At 39.0% G+C, this 20,168-nt stretch overlaps 1 protein-coding gene across 1 annotated transcript; it reads left to right on the top strand.

The window, feature by feature from the left end:
• Nucleotides 1–224: 224 nt before the first annotated feature.
• LOC139732984 (BBSome complex member BBS7-like) lies at nt 225–17,763 on the top strand. The gene is made up of 15 exons (XM_071643821.1): nt 225–315; nt 1,166–1,263; nt 1,806–1,934; nt 3,604–3,779; nt 4,196–4,455; nt 5,526–5,592; nt 6,563–6,743; nt 7,190–7,274; nt 8,144–8,246; nt 9,651–9,918; nt 11,814–12,016; nt 13,076–13,240; nt 16,094–16,307; nt 16,766–16,889; nt 17,588–17,763. Exons 2-15 carry the CDS (start codon nt 1,225–1,227, stop codon nt 17,725–17,727), a joined length of 2,154 nt encoding a protein of 717 aa, XP_071499922.1. The 5' UTR covers nt 225–315; nt 1,166–1,224; the 3' UTR covers nt 17,728–17,763.
• The last annotated feature ends 2,405 nt before the right edge of the window (nt 17,764–20,168 follow it).

Raw genomic sequence — 20,168 nt, forward strand, 5'->3', positions numbered from 1 at the left:
ATTTCGTCTTTGCATCTGCTGTCATCACACAGTTTATAATGAGATATTTCGTGGTGTGTGATTTTTGTTTTGATTTGTTTTTCTGATAAATTTATAATTGAGTAATGAAGGCTACCATACTGAGGGGGGTATGGTACACGGTACCGGCCGATCGCGTACGTACACGCACCACAATTCAATGCCTAATTTTGGTCGCTTTCTTCAGTATTGCATTCTTGGCGAATGTCGCGTTCGTAGCAACGTTGACTGCAACGGGACTCATGCACTCAAGCCTTTAAAGTTTACTTTTACAATTACATCAGTGTCCTCGAGCTGGTAAGTTCAAGGCAGATAACAATATATGACTAACATGACTAGAAACAATATATCTATGATTCTTTGACGTTTTCTGAAGGCAATTGCACTACGCTTTTGAACCGGCGGCGATCCCGTCATACTCTTCACAAGAAAATTGTACAGTCCCGTGTGTTTATTTTGGTGTTATTTTTTTTCTCGCTCTCTTTTGTTTTTGCTTACTTCTTTACTTATGGAAGGAAACATGATGCAAGCACACGTCACACGACAGATAAAACACAATTATTTGAATAAACATCACACTTCGATTCGCAGTCTTGAACATATTGGAGTGGGCGGCTCTTATACGCACCAATAAAATTTATGCTAATTTAGCCGGTATTCTGTAATTTCCCCTTGTTGAAATAAAATGAAAGTGCATTCCATCACTAAACAGTCACTATCTCTGGGCCTCTGTATGGTTGACTCTGTGGGTTTGTAGGGGGAAATGAAAAATACAAGTGGCTTTATTTTTTTTTTTACTTTTTACTTGCCCACAATTTGGGTACGCATTTTTACTAATTCCTAGTCATTGTTCCAAAACACTTGTCCAACTTTGATTTTCACTTGCCCCGGGCAATCTGGCAAGCGCTTATGTAGCATCGTGCCCTCCAGTTCCAGCATTTTGAGCAATACAACTAGGCCTAACCATGCATGAAAATGTCTTTAAAATGCTGATGTCCATAATGAGAATATATTCTCATCAACATGAATACAAGGTCAAGGAAGATAATATGTCAAGGAACTTGGTTAAAATGTAGTATATGTTCAGGTTCTTTTCCTTTGTCTATTTGTCATTCATAATTGTAGCACTACTATATTTGTATTTTAGGCAAGGCCCAGCTCTGCTTTGTTTGAGACTGTCAAGGCAGCCACCAAATACACTGCAAGATGATGGAATTAAGCTTAAACCGGGTGGACTATCTTCAGGTAAGTTGGTGCAATGCAGGGGAATACAACTTACAAGTGTCAGAGAATCGTATAGATCTAGGCCCTATGTCTGGTTTTGCTTTCTCTTGTGAAAACTTTGGTAAATCATTTTTGAACTTTTTGAGTCTTGTTATTTGAATTGTTTATTCATGTCCTTCTCTCTCTCTACCTCTCTCCCTCTCTCTCTCTCTTTCTCTCTCCATTTTTTTGTCTCCCTCTTAGCTTGCATGGTATCCAAATTGATGCTTGCATTTTCAGTTTTTGTTGTTTGAATGCAAGTAATCAAAGCAAATTGGTCAAATTAATTCATCTTTGTCATATTTGTTCTCTCTTTTGAGTGTTGCAGGTGCAGAGTTAGTAACAATCAATTTCTGTCATCTCTAAAACATTCAAGCAAGAAAAAAAAAAACACACATACACACAAAGTTTAGCACATTTTACAGAAAGACTGTTCAGCACAACACTGTGATCATTTTTCTACTGATGCAATGTATTGAAAGGTGTTATGTTGAAACTCAACCCTATCCTTGTCTGATTTCCAGGTTGGGGTAACATCGCCCCGGACCATGAGGTTACTGCCCGAGAAGAAAGCCAAGACGCCTCAGAAGGTGGCTGTGGCTGATCAGACTGGTGTCATCCAGTGCTTTAACATCAAGAAGGGGGAGGCAGTGGTAAGGACTGGACTCATAAAGCATATTAATGTGACTTGAAGATGCTTGACAGTACAACTCACATACTTCAGTCCAGCAGTTCTCAATGTGGATTTCGCATTATATGTAGATATGCTCATCCATTGATTAAGTCATTTGGGACTGCTCATGGCATGGACCATCATTAGTCTATATGTTGTAATCATTAAATGATTTTGTCATATCAAACATTTTTTGGAATGAGAAAGTACATGTATATTGATATTCCATGCCCTTCTGTTATCAATTTATGATAACACTTGTTATAATTTTTTATGTGTGTGTGTGTGTGACTAAGTTTTTCTGAAAGGAGCAACTGATTTATGGTATCTGTTTTTGCACGATGATGAAACAACTCTTGTCAGGTTTTTTTTTTATGTTTCCAGTTTTTTAATAGAGACAGATCAGTTTTTGGAAAACACCTTTAAAAGAATATTCCAAAGATATGGATAATTCAAAGTGGTCTTGAAGAAATAATGATGTAATGCTTATAGGAAAGTAATGTTTAGACAGTGATATTAGCACTGAATTCACTGTGATATTATTGTAATAGATAAAAGAAAATTTTAACTCACTCTGTGTTTATCAAAGTATCTTTTCATATCTGCATATTGGTCCCCTACCTTTGTTGTAAATAGAACACATTTGTAAAAAAGTATGTACCTATAATGCAACATATTGTGCCCTATGTAAAAATGTATATTCTGTATGTGCTTAATGAACTATGAATACAAATTATATACAATTTCCTATAGAAACATATTTCCAATTTACAAACTGTTGAGGTTTTGATATGAACATTTCTTCACTCAGTAATGAAGAAAGGATATAATATTATTGATTTTTATTTCAAACCTTATTTGCTTTGTGTATAGAAACTTGTTTATGAAATAAATATGAATACAGATATGTGACCTGCTACAACAAAAGGATCCTAAAGTCACTGACGGCTGAGCCGAGAAAATTGAGTTTGAAGTCAGATCATCAAATTTGGTGAAAACGATAGGATTTCTGTTTTTGGCATAATTTTGTAGTCTAATGTATCGTCGATCATTTGCCAAAATTTTGAAGCTCAATGATCAAAGGAAAGGTAAGAAATTAGAGTTTTTCTGGGCAATGATTTTCTGACTTTCAACGGAACGGAAACGTGTCCGAAGGTTTGGATTTAGCGCCACAGCTAGACCCCTCCCCTAGCAACGAGGGAGTGATCTTATTGGTCAGTGTGTGGCATCCCGATTACTAATTGGTTGTGCGTAGACCGTTGGCGCTAAGCTTGAATGAGCATCGCGGAGGTTGCTAGGAGCGTACCTACTATTGTGCAACGGTGAAAAATGACTGGTCTCCCCTTGATAGCGTTGGAAGGAAAACTTTGAAGGCGGTTTTCTCGAAACGCTGATTTCCTAAACCACTCGACATGCGGTAATAAAATCATCGGTATCTCCGCAACCGAGTACTTTTATGTGTCGTGTTACATATGAAATTAAAGTGGAAAAGTAAGGGAATAATGTCATGTCATTTTCAGAAAATTATCTTCCCCGACTTTCGGATCCTTTTGTTGTAGCGGGTCACATATAATGTAACATGAATGCAGCTGAACCAGTGTAGTACAAACACATTCCAATTTCAATTATCAAAATATTTCTCTGTGCAGATGGCTTTCAAGACTTTGCCAGGACCAAAGATCACAAGATTAGAGCTTGGTGGCACCCTAGGCTCTCTGACAGACAAGGTATTTGTGGCATCGGGGTCAGAGGTCAAAGGTTTCACCAAGAAGGGCAAGCAGTTCCTGGGATTTGATACCAACCTGACTGAGAGCATCAAAACAATGTGAGTAGCAATGCTTATGACTATTACTTCATTGTATGGATTTTCATCGTTTATTTTCGAAATGATTCCAGAAGAGTTTTGGCAAAAGTTAGAATCTTTGCAAATGACAAAATGGCCAAAACGGTCCCTTTGCCTCTGATAAAGATTCTGCTAGGATGGAAAGCTTGGGCCCCTTTTGAGTCAAGTTTACTCTACTGGCCTACCAATTATTGGATTTAATAAGCAGTTTCCAGAAGCTTTTTCTCTGAAAAAAATTGTAAAACATCCTACTTGGATATACTTTGCTGTATTGAGGGAAATGTCTATTTCAGATTGAATTGAGGTATTGCCTATAGGTCATGAGTACAAGAAAGGATGATGGTAAAGATATGACACGTTATAGTGAAAACAACAATTAATACTATTTCCTGTTGCAGGTGGGTGTGTGGTAGCCACCTGTTCCTTGGTGGTAGCTATATCTTCAACCACTATGTGGACTGCAAAGACGAGAACTACTACCTGTGCAGCGACCGCATCAACGACATTCTCTGCCTGCCCCTGACCCGGGTCAAAGAGGTCACCCCGATCCTTGCGTGCCAGGACAGAGTTCTACGTGTGCTGGAGGGATCTAACCTGCTGTACGAGGTGGAAGTGGCCGGACCGCCCCAGACTTTGTGCCTCTTTTCAAATGATGGAGGTGGGTCAGGTGTCCCTCTGCATTGCCCCTAAGATTTGGTTCCTGGTGGAGATGTACAGATCTCTCCTTTGCTGTGTGGCCCCACCAATTTTAGGAGGCTATGGGTCCATTCCATTAGCCCCATTGATTTTATTTGGTTAACCTCAGCTCTGTTAATGTGCTCAATGGGCTTTTGAATAATCAAGCTTACCCTGCCAGAAATCCAGAATTATGTAGCAGTGCAATCTAGTGATGTCAGCACTGTGGTTGCGGTGCTTAGCTTTACTAGGTTGGGCTAGGCATGCCCGTGTGAACAGAAACTAAAGTCTTAGATTAACAGATATTAAATTAAGTATTCAGCATGAATATTCATTACCCCTTTCAGTTGACTGTGTTGAAAAGTGCTTGTTTCATTTAAAGAAAAAAAAAGTAAATAAATAATTAAATGCACTTCCTGTGCTGTGCAGGATGCATAGACTGGTGAATGTTAGTTGCACAACACAGAGTGAGACTTTTTGAAGTGAGGACAGCGATGTTTTCTCTTAGGACCCGTTTTACAGATTGTAAGTGGGACTAAAACATGAGGGGAGAAAAAGGACTGAGGAAAATTTTGAGCTGGGATACGAAGAAAAAACAGAGGGCAATAGGCAGTTATTTTCTCAAGTTGCACATTACAGAATAGAATATTTATAGCAACATAACAACCTAAGTGAATTATATATATATATATATATTTTTTTTTTTTTTTTTTTTTTTTTTTTGCATGTAAATGTGTCATTTCACTATGTTTCACTCTGCTTTTATTTGTCCTTCTTAATAAGCTAAAAGGTAACTGGAACATAGATCTCAACAGCTCTTCCGTTCATGCTCATGTGGTTTTTGGTTTACAAGCAGTACCGCTCATTTAAGGGATCTTCATTGGGACAAAGGAAGTATGCAGTGAGTCATTTGTGGACCTGTGCAATAAGCAAGTGTTGTGTCGGCCTGCAACCATTACCTTGACCAATATGTGACCAATCACATGATCATGTGTCTATCCAATTTCTAACTTGAATGTGACCAACATATATAATGTTATTTGTTTGTTATAGGTGATGATGGAGAGGAAGTACTCTATGGCACCTCTGATGGAAAAATTGGTCTGGTGCAACTAAACCGGTAAATACTCCTAGTGTTTCACGTCACATTTTGCAATGTTTTTCTATGATGTGTATCTACAACAACATTTGTGATGCATCACTTGGACACATACCTTTTGAAATGAATGATACCTTCCTTGTGAGTAAAAAGCAATTTAATTGGATGTTTGTGGACTTCTTTAAACAAAGTTCACTTTCGGGACTACAGGATTTATCACTTTCATTCAAGAAAATATGTGAAAGGTGTATGACTGTTATTATAGATTATACTTATTTATTGAGAAAATCAATTTTCATCAACTTGTGTTTTATACATAAATGAGGGCATACCTCTCTCTCTCTCTCTCTGTTTCAAAAAAAAAGAAAAAAAGGCGTTTTCTTAATCAGTATTTATGTAGAAACAGCTGAATTGTATTAGAAATTGGACTAGAAAATCATGACCGATGAGTGAGACACAAATATATTAGTGTATATCTTACATTTTATCCTACTGGCTAGTCTGGAGACTACCTGTGTCTTATCTTTTTTTATTTATTTATTTTATTTTTTTTTTCACTAGTCCCTCTCTTTCTATCTGTGTGTGTGAGTGTCTTGTCTTATGTTAATAATGTTTTTTTCATACTTTTAATGTGATTTACTTGAATGTCTTCCTGGATGATGTTCGTCTGGAAGTATCTATTACAGAATGCAATGTTTATATTTCTCTGGTAAAGTTACTGCAACAGAGCTATTCATCTCTATCTGTTCAATGGGGTGAATTACCAGAAGGACACATAGGGGGTGTTGCAAGAAAGTTACAATCAATTGCAACTTGCAATTAATTGCAAGGTCCCTTCTTGCAATGGAAACTTGCGATATTGATTGCAAGTTGCAATTGATCTATTGATTGCAAAGTTTGCAGTAGATATTTGCAATTGATTGCAACTTGACTTTCTTGCAACACCCCAATAGTGTGGTAAGTTTGTACTTTGTTTGTTTCGTAATTCCAGAGTCTCCCCCAACCACAAGTGGGAGATCCCAAATGAGAAGGGCAGTGGAGGTATCCTGTGCATGGATAACTATGACATCACTGCAGACGGAATCCTCGACTTGCTGGTGGGGAGGGATGACGGTCAGGTGGAGGTGTATGGTTACAATGAGGCTGATGAACCTATCCAGAGATACAGCACTGTGAGTACACTCTCCCAGACTACAGGTAGTCTGCACTACTACATCCTCTTTATGGCACTCTGGGCTTTTTGAGCAATTTTGCAAGGATATGTATGGGTTGTTCAACACATCTTTGTCCCATTTGTCTTTTCATTCCATCCATTAAATCATTCAGTGGTTGCAGCGTACATCTATTACATATGCTGAAAAGAGAAAATAGTGGCATAGTGTCATTATTTAGTAAACTATTTTTACTGTTTTCAGATCTTGGACAAATTACCTTCATATGTTATGTGGAGAGTCACCTTCAAAATGATCCATCTAAAATGTAAATATTGTGTATGAGCCTTAGTGTCTTTGAATTTCAGTCAATATTAGCTTTATGTTTGCCATCATATATATGGAAGTCTACTTCCTCATTCTGACAATGATGTAATACAATATCATTTTCTCCCTCCATCTGGCAGACTTTGTCTGAAAGTGTGAGTTCAATCCAGGGAGGCGTTGTGAACTCTTCAGGATTTGATGAAGTCATAGCTTGCACTTATGCTGGTAAGTGCCTTGGTTTACTTTTTTTTTTGCGTGTGTGGGTATATTGAATAACCGTGTGTTTGTGTGGACACGATGACCTAAAATATGGGGGTGTTAATGACACCCCATCACTTAGCATGAAGTGAGACCATCTCTCTGTAAACCTAATGAGTGATACATGGAATATATTGTGCAATTGGTTTTTCTGCTTGTGGCTCATATGTCATGACTGTCTATGGTCAGATAAGGTCATGTCCAGTTCTACATGTAACACGTGTGACTTTTTTTTTTAGCCAGTACAGTTTCTTTAATTTGTTTTCTTTGTGTTAAAACCAAAGATGCATGTGAGCTTCACATCACAAATGGACCATTTACACAAAATGTTTAATTATCTCATTCTGTTTTCATGTGTGCCCTGATATGTTCTCTACCAGTCAATATTCCTCTTATGTTGAGAAGTATACCTTAACTCATGTATTTGACATGAATTCAGCCCAACATCGTACTCGTAGGCACTCCACCCAACACAGTCGAAATAATCCTTAAATTCTCATTACCATTTTGTATTTCCCTCCCTCTCACATCTACTTTGCCCTACCTATTCATTGAAGCACAGACTTCAAATACTGTAAAACACGATATATATTCGCAGCACGAAAATTTCGCGAATTGGAGCCGATGGCCTTTCTCGCAGCATGAAATTTTCGCAAATTGCCACTGGCATCCAATGCATATTGTGTAGGCAAGAACTTTCGCGTGCATTTTAATTTCGCGAATGTTGGCGCTCGCAAAATTAGCGATATTAAAATGCAAGCGAGCATTCCTCGTTTTACAGCAACTGGTTGTCATGCCTCTGACTTTTCTTCTTTTTATTCTTATTTTTGCCTAAGGTTGGATTCAGGGCCTGACCACAGAGCCCAGTCACAAGGAAGCAGGTCCAGGGGACAAGATTCAAGTCTCGGAAGAATCGCAGAGCAAGATATCTCATCTCAAGTAAGTCAGATGCAAATCACTGCTTTAGGGCAGTACTTGGTCTGACACTGAAACACAATTTAGACTTTACCTTTGTATGGATCTGGCTTCTCCCAGTGATGTTTGAGTGTCTCCACTGAATTTCCATATACTGTAAAAGTGGATATTTTCACGCGACTAATTTTTCGCGCTGGGCCCGGTAAGAAGAGTTTTGCGTGTTTTTAATTCCGCGGAATCAAGACATCACGCACAGGAACATATGGCAAGCAAAAATATTCGTGTGCTTTTATTTTCGCGCTATTTTTTGGTTGCGTGCAATGCGCGAAAATTACAACACCGCGAAAATTTCCACTTTTACAGTAATCCTATAATGTCATCAGAAAGCCACCTGATGATTATAAACTTTTTCAAGGCTGGCAATGGGGTAATAGATCCATGTGGATGATGACTGGTATTGGAGGGAACACATAGAATGATCCATGTACAGGGGGGTTCGAATGCCGTTGAGGAGAGGTCATATGTGACCCTGCACCTCAAAACAAACAAAAAGTCGCCAGACATGAATTTTTAGTTAAGACCATATTCTGAAAGAGCAGACTGTAAGCTTTGAAATGATGTATAACTCAAATCAAATGGACTCTCCTAACCTATCTAAATACTGGAAAGAAAGCACAAACTCAGTAAAAGTGTGAACTGAGGAAAGAGGCTCTGAAGTACAGTGTCTATTCAAGCGCTTAATCTTTACCAAACCGTGCTGGCTGTGCGATGAATGGGACAAAAAACAGGAAGTAAACCACTAGAGTAACAACAATGAAGGGATTATCAGATTAAATTGAAATTAAGCATGCCTCATTAACACATTCTTTCCATAAGTAATGCCAACTTTCAAAGCAGTAGCACTATCCTTTCAAAAGTTATTAGAGTTGAAAGTGAAGAGTGTGGACAAGGTTTTCCAGAAATGAAAAGGGGATTCTAAAGACACACCTAATCACACTATTCTACCAAAACTGTTCGAGATAAACTGCTAAAAAACACACTTTCCTGCCCGTTTTATGATACCAAATTCTAGCATAATGTAAATGAAGACCCGCTCTTTCAGAAAATATGAAAAAGTCAAGTTCGGCTAGGTTGACCCATTTCACTTATTTTTCAGTCCTCACGCAAAATCAGTGTGTGCGACTTTATGTTCGTTTTGAGGTGCACAGTCACATATGTCCTTCGATTAAATCAAGGGACTTGAATCTCTTTTAAACAGCATTTTAAACCCTATGTTTAGAATTTTCATTATATTTCTGAAGATAAAAGACTTCATATGTCTTATAATATCAGTTAGTCAGAGTACTTTGAGTAACTGATGTATTTCTTGGGAGAATATCGTTGAAGGGCACATTTTATCTTGTGAGTTTTACATGATTTCTTTCAAAGGACGGAGCTGGAATCTCTTCAAACCAAGGTGATGCAGGAGCGGGAGAAGTACCACTACCAGGCCATGAACAACAAAGCCATCTCAGCCGTCCCCCAGTTCAACATCAACGACCGCTTCTCGCTCAACCGCGACGACGCCAGCTACACCCTGAGCATCGAGGTCCAAGTGCCCATCGACAATGTCCTGCTGCAGAGTGATGTCCCCATTGACTTGCTGGACACGGAGAAAAACACGGCAGTGGTCAGCTACAGTGCTTGTGACACGGAGGTCAGTTGGAGGAAGATGCATTCTTATGCATTTGTCTTGCATATAATCTAGTAAAGATGATTTAAGATCGTGCACTACATACACACTACACCTTGTCCAATGTATAAAAAATACTATTAAGCTTCTTGTCAACTAACACTGTATAGTCATCATTTGATAAGCTGTTTTCTTAAAGGGGGGGGGGTATAGTTTTGGTTGAAATTGGTAATCAGATTTTAGCTTTTTGCGAGACGACTATAAACCACTTATATGAAATATTAAAGAGCATACAGTTCGAAGAGAAATTAAAATTTATTTAATGAAAATTAGTTTTGAAATGGGTGATATATCCAAAACAAAGTATTACAAAGTGGTCCTAGTAAAAGATGGGACCCACCTGTCATTAAGACCATTTTGCTTTGCCTTTTTTTTTTTAGGGGGGGGGGATATCTCATACAATTCCATGACGCAAATCTCTCGTTTGAAGAGGCTACACCCCAGTAAATAATGCCAGTGCATATCTTGGCAATCAATGACTTAAAGTCAAAGATATAAAACACCTGTTTCTTGACCCTGGCCTAATCTAAGCATCAGTCATCGCCACAGCGCCACAGGAGGGGGGGGGGGGGGGGGCACCGCGAGAGAAGGAGATTGTTTTGGTTTTGGCATGGGCCATGTAGCTCCATGGTGCGTGTGTGTGTGTACGTGTGTGTGTGTGTGAGTGTAGACATTCAGCGTATGCAGACAGAGCATGCCTGTACTGTAGTGACCGGAACTATTGTCATTCCATTTTGCTCTCCCCTTCTCCCTCCCCCATCTCTCCCCCCTCTCCCTCCCTCTCTCCCCCTCGCTCTCCCCCCCCCCCCCCTCTCTCTCTCTCTCTCTCTCTCTCCCCCTCTCTCTCTCTTTCTCAATGATCCAGTCAGCAGGCTGATTGTAACCAGGGAGGTAGTCTCACCTCCCCGTTGTAACTCACTGCCAAATAGCACCTTGTCAGCACCGGCAAACTGGCAATGCTCTCCTTCTTATTCCTGTATTTTCGTTATTTACGGGTCGATTTTTTTCGTTCGAAATGTAAAATGGATGACCATAGAATTTCTCAATAGAATATAAAATTGAAAACTTTAGAAAGGATAGAGAAAATTGAGTTCACTTTGAATGGTCTGCCACAGGCAGATATCCTTATCATGCTCTTACGTAATACGACAGCTGCTTTCTCAATGATCCAGTCAGCAGGCTGATTGTAACCAGGGAGGTAGTCTCACCTCCCCGTTGTAACTCACTGCCAAATAGCACATTGTCAGCACCGGCAAACTAGCAATGCTCTCCTTCTTATTCCTGTATTTTCGTTATTTACGGGTCAATTTTTTTCATTCGAAATGTAAAATGGATGACCATAGAATTTCTCAATAGAATATAAAATTGAAAACTTTAGAAAGGATAGAGAAAATTGAGTTCACTTTGAATGGTCTGCCACAGGCAGATATCCTTATCATGCTCTTACGTAATACGACAGCTGCTGGAGTCATCAAACCCTGGCTTGGCCTCCAGGTTTGTCACGCTTGAGCAGAAAGTTTATTTGCAATGGACAAGTCCTTCGACTCCTAACTCCCAAACGACAAATATACGCACCCCACTTTGGGTATGCCCCAGTTGGGGACTCGCCTCAAACGAGGGATTGACGGCATGAAACCGATTTTCATCAAAATAAACTTTTAATACCTCTCAGAATTGCTCTTAAGATATTTCATATAAGTGGTTTCTAATTATCTCGCAAAAAGCTCAAACCTGAATCCCCATCTCAACCAAAAGGACATCATCAATTTAAAAAGCTAGAAACTCTAGGACACTGTACCTGATACAGAGAATAGGTTAAACATATGTCATCTCTTTCAATGTGTGTGTTATTACAAAAGAATGGGAACTTCCTCTTGGCCACCTACCGCTGTCAGGCCAACACCACACGGCTGGAGCTGAAGATTCGGTCCATTGAGGGGCAGTATGGTACCCTGCAGGCCTACATCACACCCCGCCTCCAGCCCAAGATGTGTCAGCTGAGACAGTACCAGATCAAACCCCTCTCCCTCCACCAGCGCACCCACATGTTGGACGACACAAGGTATCAAACAGGGAGCAGAGAAACTTCTTAAGATATTTTGAAAGGTCATTGTTGTTTCCAGTTTGATGGGTCTTGCTGATGTGAGCTATTTCTGATTCTTTTTTTAAAAGTCTAGATCCAAAAGTTACATAGCATTGATGTGTGCTATGATAAAAGAAGAAGAGAAGTTGTGTTGTTGTTTTTTTCCCCAGAAGATGGCCATAATTTGCTGGGCTTTTGTGGGAGAGAGAGAAAAAAAAAAGAGATGGTAAAATACGTGTGAGAAATATATAACACTTTTCCAATTTTATAAAATCTGTTTTGTCCAGATTTAGGGAAATATCAATAAAGAAGCTCATCACAATTATTGTTCAAATTCGCTGAGTAGTATCTGCAGATTAAAGTAACTTATCAATGAACTGTCACTCGCAGGTTAGTGCTGGACCCTACAGTTCTCTTGTTTAATTGTGACACTGTATGGAATGTGTTGGCGCATATATAATATTGTGACAAAAGATTGGGAAATTATAGGGATTCATCACTCTAGAAATAACATCATAAATGTTCAAGTGTTGTGGTATTGTCAGACAATTTCAAATATAACTTTACCACACCCAAGAGAATCCGGCAACCAGAGGAAAAAGATACTACTCACCAGCACTTATGTAACTAAGCAGGCTAATCAGTTCCATAAGCATCCCTTTATTGTGTATTGAATTGGCAAGCTCACAAGAAAGAGAGAAGAGGTGCTCTGTTCTGTAATTACTGAATCCTTTCATGGATCGTGATATTAGATTTGCAGTTATTTGACAGCGCCTAAGCATTTCAGCAGTGTTAGTTAATCATAAAACCAGAAATTTTCGCGTGCTTGAAACTTCTGCAAATTTTGTGAGGAGCCAAGATTTGTGAAAGTAAAATGTATGTGAATATTTTTGTCTACTCAATGCATTGGATGCTAGTTGCAATTTGCACAATTTTCATGCCACAAATGTTTCTGGTTTTACAGTATTCTTAAAGTGTTGGTTCATATGACTTCATTTGGTTTTAACGTGTGCTTGTTTGCCATACATGTGTACACAGACCCATGAACCAGCTGAAGCTGACAGGTCAGTTCAGCCTGGCAGAGATTCACTCCTGGGTTGCCTCCTGTCTCCCTGAGATACCAGAACGCACCCCTCCGGGAGACTCCATCAACTTCTACTTCCTCTCCACATTTCTGGACACCCAGTTGGACTGCCTCTACAAGTAAGCAGAGTTTTATTTTGTTTTGTTTTGTTGTCCCCGCCGAACGAGTTCGAGCAGGGGACTATGAAACGGGCTCCGTACGTGTGTGTGTCCGTCCGTGTGTCCGTGTGTGCGTCCGTGTGTGATCAAAATGTTCAATTTGCTACTTCTCTGTCATTTATGAGCCAATTTTGATTCTGTTTGCTTTATATGAGAACACTACATGGGAGCTTTGAAACTTCTACACAGAATTTCAGTTGTGACCTTTGACCTTGACCTTTGACCTATATTGTACATTTTGCTACAAAATGCTACTCCTTTGCCATTTCTAACCCGATTTCGATTCCGTTTGCTTTATGTGATGGCACTACGTGAGGGCTTCAAAACTTCTACTCAGAATTTTGACCTTTGACTTCTTTGACCTTTGACCTTGATTTTTGACCTATATTGTACATTAGCTACAAAATGCTACTCCTTCGCCATTTCTAACCCGATTTCGATTCTGTTTGCTTTATGTGATGGCACTAGGTGAGGGCTTCAAAACTTTTACACAGAATTTTGACCTTTGACTTCTTTGACCTTTGACCTTGATTTTTGACCTATATTGTACATTGCATGGCTACAAAATGCTACTCCTTCGCCATTTCTAACCCGATTTCGATTCCGTTTGCTTTATGTGATGGCACTAGGTGAGGGCTTCAAAACTTCTACACAGAATTTTGACCTTTGACTTCTTTGACCTTTGACCTTGATTTTTGACCTGTATTGTAGGTCCTACATTTTGCTACAAAATGCTACTCCTTCGCCATTTCTAACCCGATTTCGATTCCGTTTGCTTTATGTGATGGCACTAGGTGAGGGCTTCAAAACTTCTACACAGAATTTTGACCTTTGACTTCTTTGACCTTTGACCTTGATTTTTGACCTACATTGTACATTGCATGGCTACAAAATGCTACTCCTTCGCCATTTCCAACCCGATTTCGATTCCGTTTGCTTTATGTGATGGCACTAGGTGAGGGCTTCAAAACTTCTACACAGAATTTTGACCTTTGACTTCTTTGACCTTTGACCTTGATTTTTGACCTACATTGTACATTGCATGGCTACAAAATGCTACTCCTTCGCCATTTCTAACCCAATTTCGATTCCGTTTGCTTTATGTGATGGCACTAGGTGAGGGCTTCAAAACTTCTACACAGAATTTTGACCTTTGACTTCTTTGACCTTTGACCTTGATTTTTGACCTGTATTGTTACCATTTTGCTACAAAATGCTACTTCCGGCGGGGACATATATTACGCACCGCGTAATTTCTACTTTTCCTTGTTTTGTTTTGTTATTCTTTTTTTTTTAACAGAAGAGTTTGTGTGCATTTTTATGTGTATGTGTGTATGTTGTAGGGATGTGAAGGGTAGGGCAAGCAAATGTGCATGGATAATGAAAGATTTCGGGGGGGGGGGGGGGGGGGTGTTAGAGAAGGACCAGAGCAAGAAATACATACGTACATGCTGACCCAGACCCGGGTCCAGGTCCGGAATCGGGTTCAGGTTTAGGCCGGCATGTTGCATGCATGTATTTCTTGCTGGTGACAAAACAAATAATACCTTTAAATGGCAGTGCGAAAACTAAACTTATTCATGCTGTGGAACTTGCATTACCACTGTCTTCTGGGGTTTACTGGGCTGCTTAATCAAGGCAGGAATGGTTTATACTTCTCAGGTATATCTGTACTGCCCCTACATATTAATTCTGCCATGTTTGATGATAATGAATGATGTTCATTTAAACAATATGATAAATTGAAAAATTTCTAACATGTTCAAATGGAACATATGTTGCCATTTAGAATAGATTGAAATAATTGTGTAATGACCTATTGCAAATTATTTCATATTCAAAATGTATCATTCATCATACCCTTTTACCAGTAGCCATGCTAGAAACAAAAATGGCATCTATGATATCTAAACATTAACAAAACCCAATTACTTCTAGGCTTTACTTTCAAATAGGTCATCATCCATTGCATCAATGTCATGAAACGTACATTACCCCAACACACCTACCCCAGTTTGTGTCATTGAGCTATTTCTGTATGTACAAAGAGAAGTAAGTTAATATGATATCAGAGTAATGAAAGACTTCATCAGCACATACGGGCAGTGCAGAACTCATATTCCAAACTGGTTCAAACCATCCAGTTTTCATGATCACATGGTGTAAATTGTGGGTCAACAATATTTCTCATCCTGAGGTGGTGTGGAAAGTCCTATGTGCATTCAATTACAGATATACAATATGATCCCCGTGGGTCAATTTGGGGACAAAATGTTTTCTCATTAATTGATCGACTGCCCATAATATCAAATGATATACTGTCTAAGCTGTTATTCATGCGAGGGTTTAATTTTCACGAATTTCGCGAATCACAGTTGGATTGTGAATTTAAAAACACGCGAAAATGCCTCCATGCACTGTGTTTATAGAGCATTAACATGAGCGTCGGCGTTGATTCGCGAAAACAACATCGCACGAAAATGTCTACGACCTCATTACTTGCGAAAATATCTCTATGCGAAAATAACAGCGTATACAGTAATTTGATGTCATTCAAGATTAGGTGAAAAAGGTAATGCATGTTGTGCAATTTGCTGAGAACTAATAGAAACTCTTTGAAATTATTATTTAAAACTTAGGAAGGATGAAGATTCAATTGAGGGATAAAATGTTTTCTCATTCAATCGATCGACTGCTCATGATATCAAATGATATAATTTGATGTCATTTAAGATCAGGTGAAAAAGGTAAGGCATGTTGTGCAATTTGCTGAGAACTAATAGAAACTCTTTGTAATTATTATTCAAAATTTAGGAAGGGCGAGGGCGTGTTCAGATCCGACAACATCTCCACCATCTCCATCCTGAAGGATGTTCTGTCCAAGGAAGCCACCAAGCGCAAGATAAACCTGAACATCTCCTACGACCTGGCCGAGGAGTCGGTGGCCAACACTCTGAGGAGGATCCACCCCAAGCTGGAGTACCAGCTTCTCTTGGCCAAGAAGGTCCAGCTAGTTGATGCCCTCAAGGTGAGTGTCTGATTTTAGGAGACCTCTAGGGACAACATATTGAATTGAATTGAATGTTTTTCTCTGTGTGTCTTCATGTTGTTGTGAAATGGAGTTGGGAGGGATCCCACTTTTGGCTTGAATAAAAATGTAGGTATTGCTGCAGGACTGGCCAATTTTCTCGTATATGTGTTATCAGGAGGCTCGCTTTCATACTACTTTGCATTAATTGTTTTGTTTTTTACTCAATAAAGTTAGGTATATTATAAGACAGCTTAGGGCCTAGGAACTTGTGTAATTCAAAGTCACAAAATCAGTTTTCAGCAACTGTATCAGGATTTTATAGAGATGGGTCATGTGCATATTTTTGCTCCACTTGGTATTTCTCTTGCATTTCATTCACTAGAGAAATATGTTCTTAGGTAGATTATGAAATGCCATTGTGTAAGTAAATTTCCCAAATTACATGCTTGGAACAGGAGCTGCAGATACATGAAGGAGACCTGGAATTCATGTCCCCGGAGTACCGACAGATCCTTTCGGATGCCGACAGGCTCCAGCAGGAATACAAGAAGCAGCCATGTCACCTAGAGAGGCTCTACGGTGAGATCTTGGGTTTGAGATGACCCGATTAAAGGGATGGTAATAGTATTGGTTGAGATGATGACTGAGCTTTTAACTTTTTTTGAGAGATACTAAGAAACCACTATTGCAATGTTACAGAGCATACAATTCTCAGAGAAATTCACAGTTTATATGATGAAAAGCGGTTTTGAAATGGCTGAGTTATCTCAGCCATTTCAAAACCAATTTTCATCCAATAAACTTTGAATTCCTCTGAGAATTGTATGCTCTGTGAAAATGCCACACTTTGTTTGAGGTGGCTTTTGCTGCATTGAGTAAAATCAGATAAATAGAAAGTCTAATTGAAACCAAACTTGTGGTAACCAAAGTTATGAGATGTCATAATTTCATATTTTCACAAAACAGTGATATTGTGATCTCAACCACATTGCAAATTAGATGAGGGAATCGTGTCACTGCATATTTCCTTGTTGACCTACACACAAACTTTTAATGAATATTTATTTGTCTATGAATTTAGATGACACAGAATAAAATTTGTATCATTCATGAAACATTCCAGCATATAAATTCACTCAATTTTAGCCAGTCCCAGAGCGATGCAGAATTTATGTGTAATGCTAATTCCATCTGTCATTTTGTGTATCATTATGGATGACATCATCCTAAAACCCTTCTCTATTTCCCGTTTTCCTTTGGACTTGTAATTACCACAGGTATGATCACAGATCTGTTCATCGATAAGTTCAAGTTCAAGGGTTCCAACGTCAAGACCAAAGTCCCACAGCTCCTGGAGGTCCTTGACAACTACGAACTCGACAACCTGGTGGGCTTCTTTGACTCGGGAGGAGTCTGAGGGTATCCATGGTAACCATCAAAGATGAGGCAGAGATTCCATCACCATGACAACACCAAGATCCCCTTCTCCTTTTTACAGTTAGGTGTTGTGAAGAAGAATTTTGACACCAAGGAATGTCTGTAGACTCTCAGACGCTGTCGAGCATCCTGTCATTGTGAAGATTCATTGCTTGTTTACTGTAAATGTGTAATTTTTTGAGGCCTTGAAATTTGGGGTATTTTCATACAATGTGTTCCCCCCATGTCAATAAAAATGTGTTAATATTCTCTCACTGTTCTTTTTTTTTTTTTACATCAATTTGCAAAATGTATACCATAGCAAGGAACATGTTGGCAGTCAGCAAAGTACAAAACGCCCAATTTTTGTTGCTTTGTTGCTTTTTTTGCTATGCCAAATGTGCAAATTAAACATATGAATATTTTGCTTACTGTATTTTGTCCAGTGCACATGAATTTTCACTACTGATAGTGACATGTTGACAAATAGCAAAAAGATATGTTCCTTACTATAAGAGTATGCAAAATTATTCGCTTGAATATTTCCACCTTCACAGTAAACTAGTAATCTTGCTCTCTGTGGAGACAGAATAAAGGCACTGAATGTAGCTTAACATCAAATGGTCTGTGCCTGTTAGAATAAGATGTTGAGCTTGTAATATTTTGTTACTCTGCCAATTATATAACATTCTATCCTGTGTGGTCACTGAGTGCAAGTGATATTGACTGCCCAAAGGCATGTCTGTTTGGAAAGTGCTGTAGTGCTTGTCAACTGTCTTATCTGCATCATGGATGACTTGCAGTATAATTTGTGTGTGTATTTATGTGTTTGTGTATCTGTGTGTCTGTGTCTTTTTTAGGCCTGTGTGTCTGTGTGTGTGTGTGTGTATATTTGTGTGCGAAAGCAATCTTCTGGGGAGCTTCTGAATTGTCATCACTCCACACAAAGGAGTATAGACAACACTTTGGTGAATTAAGGCTCTTTTTCATTGTGATTGTTGATTACTAGTTCTACTTATTATCAAAGTGAGACTTGACAATAAATCCAGGATATTCAAACTGGGAAATCTTCAGTTTCAGTGGGAGTATTTTCCCCAGTCAGATGTGCATATTAGTTTCCATTTCCACTTTTATTGTTGGGATTGCTCTGTTTAAAGCACATCATAGGAATGTTTTTTGACATGATACACTGTTGAGAGGAACTGAATATAACCAAGGACTAACCTTAGTTTGTCATCCTGCATTTTATAGAGTTTGCTCAGTGTATTAGTCAAACCATGTAGCTGCCATTGATGTATTCATCTGCTGGGTCTTTTTAAATCACCACCTCGTACAAAAAGATGGACCCATCTGACTGCCATGTTGCTCTAATCTTCTGAGAACAAGCTGATCTTCCTGTTTTTCTGTGTGCAATAAGTGCCCTTGCTGCTAAAATGTTGTAACATTCTAGATATGTCTCGCCTACAATCAGTTAATCTGTTCACAACTTTCTTTCAGTTTTAATTCTCTTTTTGGACTTTGGATTTTCACTGCAGAGGCCACTGTTGAGCAGAGCAAGCCACATTTAACTCCTGTACCATCATACAACTTTTGGGATTACTGTATCAATAATATCATGGGTACAACAATCAGTTCTAGCGCATTATGAAATTGTGTAATTTCTTTGAATGTCCTGATGACAGAGGATTGCTAAAAATCAGGAGTGCTGATGCTGTTGTCAACTTGAAAATAAGAAATTAAGGATGGTACTAGGTGAAACAAGAACCGACTGGTGAGAGGTTTGATGTTTATACGACAGGAAGAGTGGAAGAAGAGGTCTGTTGGGAAAGGTAATGTATGTCATGCATGGGCAGGCATGCTTTTCCAATTTTATTGTGTCCTGCTGGAAACAGGATTTGCACAAGCTTGGAGAGAGTTAAAATTCAAGGACTGCTGTAGTCTTTTGTGTAATATCATTTTGCTCTATATTCCATTTTTTTTTTTGTGTAAATTTCTTTGAACAAAGGAAAAATCCCCCAAAAAGAAAAGAGAGAGAGAGAGAGAGAGAGAGAGAGAGAGAGAGAGAGAGAGAGAGGGAGAGAGAGAGAGAGAGAAGACGGGAGGTAGAGGATACAGCAAAGCACATGAATGCTTTCCCAAACAGAAATGTCAAGGACTGCACATCAAGAATTCCGACCTATGTGTATTCCAGGACTTTTGGAGGCTGGAGTATGAACCCTGGTAAGCAGGAATGTGTAGAAAAATCACACTGTTGTGTGGATTTCAGGAGGAAGAGGAGGAAATATGATTTCTTCCTATGACTCGTGTAATGTAACAAGGTATATTTTTGATTGAATGACCCTCAAAGTTTCCTCATGCATCCAGCAGAATGCTATTGTTTGAAATGCGAGTCTCAACGTAGCCTTTCAAAGTAGTGACTTAAAAAAACACTAACAAAACTGC

This window comes from Diadema antillarum, unplaced genomic scaffold, assembly GCF_040938485.1.
Source record: "Diadema antillarum isolate AM-2024a unplaced genomic scaffold, OU_Dant_1.0 seq00000459_RagTag, whole genome shotgun sequence".
Lineage (NCBI taxonomy): Eukaryota > Metazoa > Echinodermata > Echinoidea > Diadematoida > Diadematidae > Diadema > Diadema antillarum.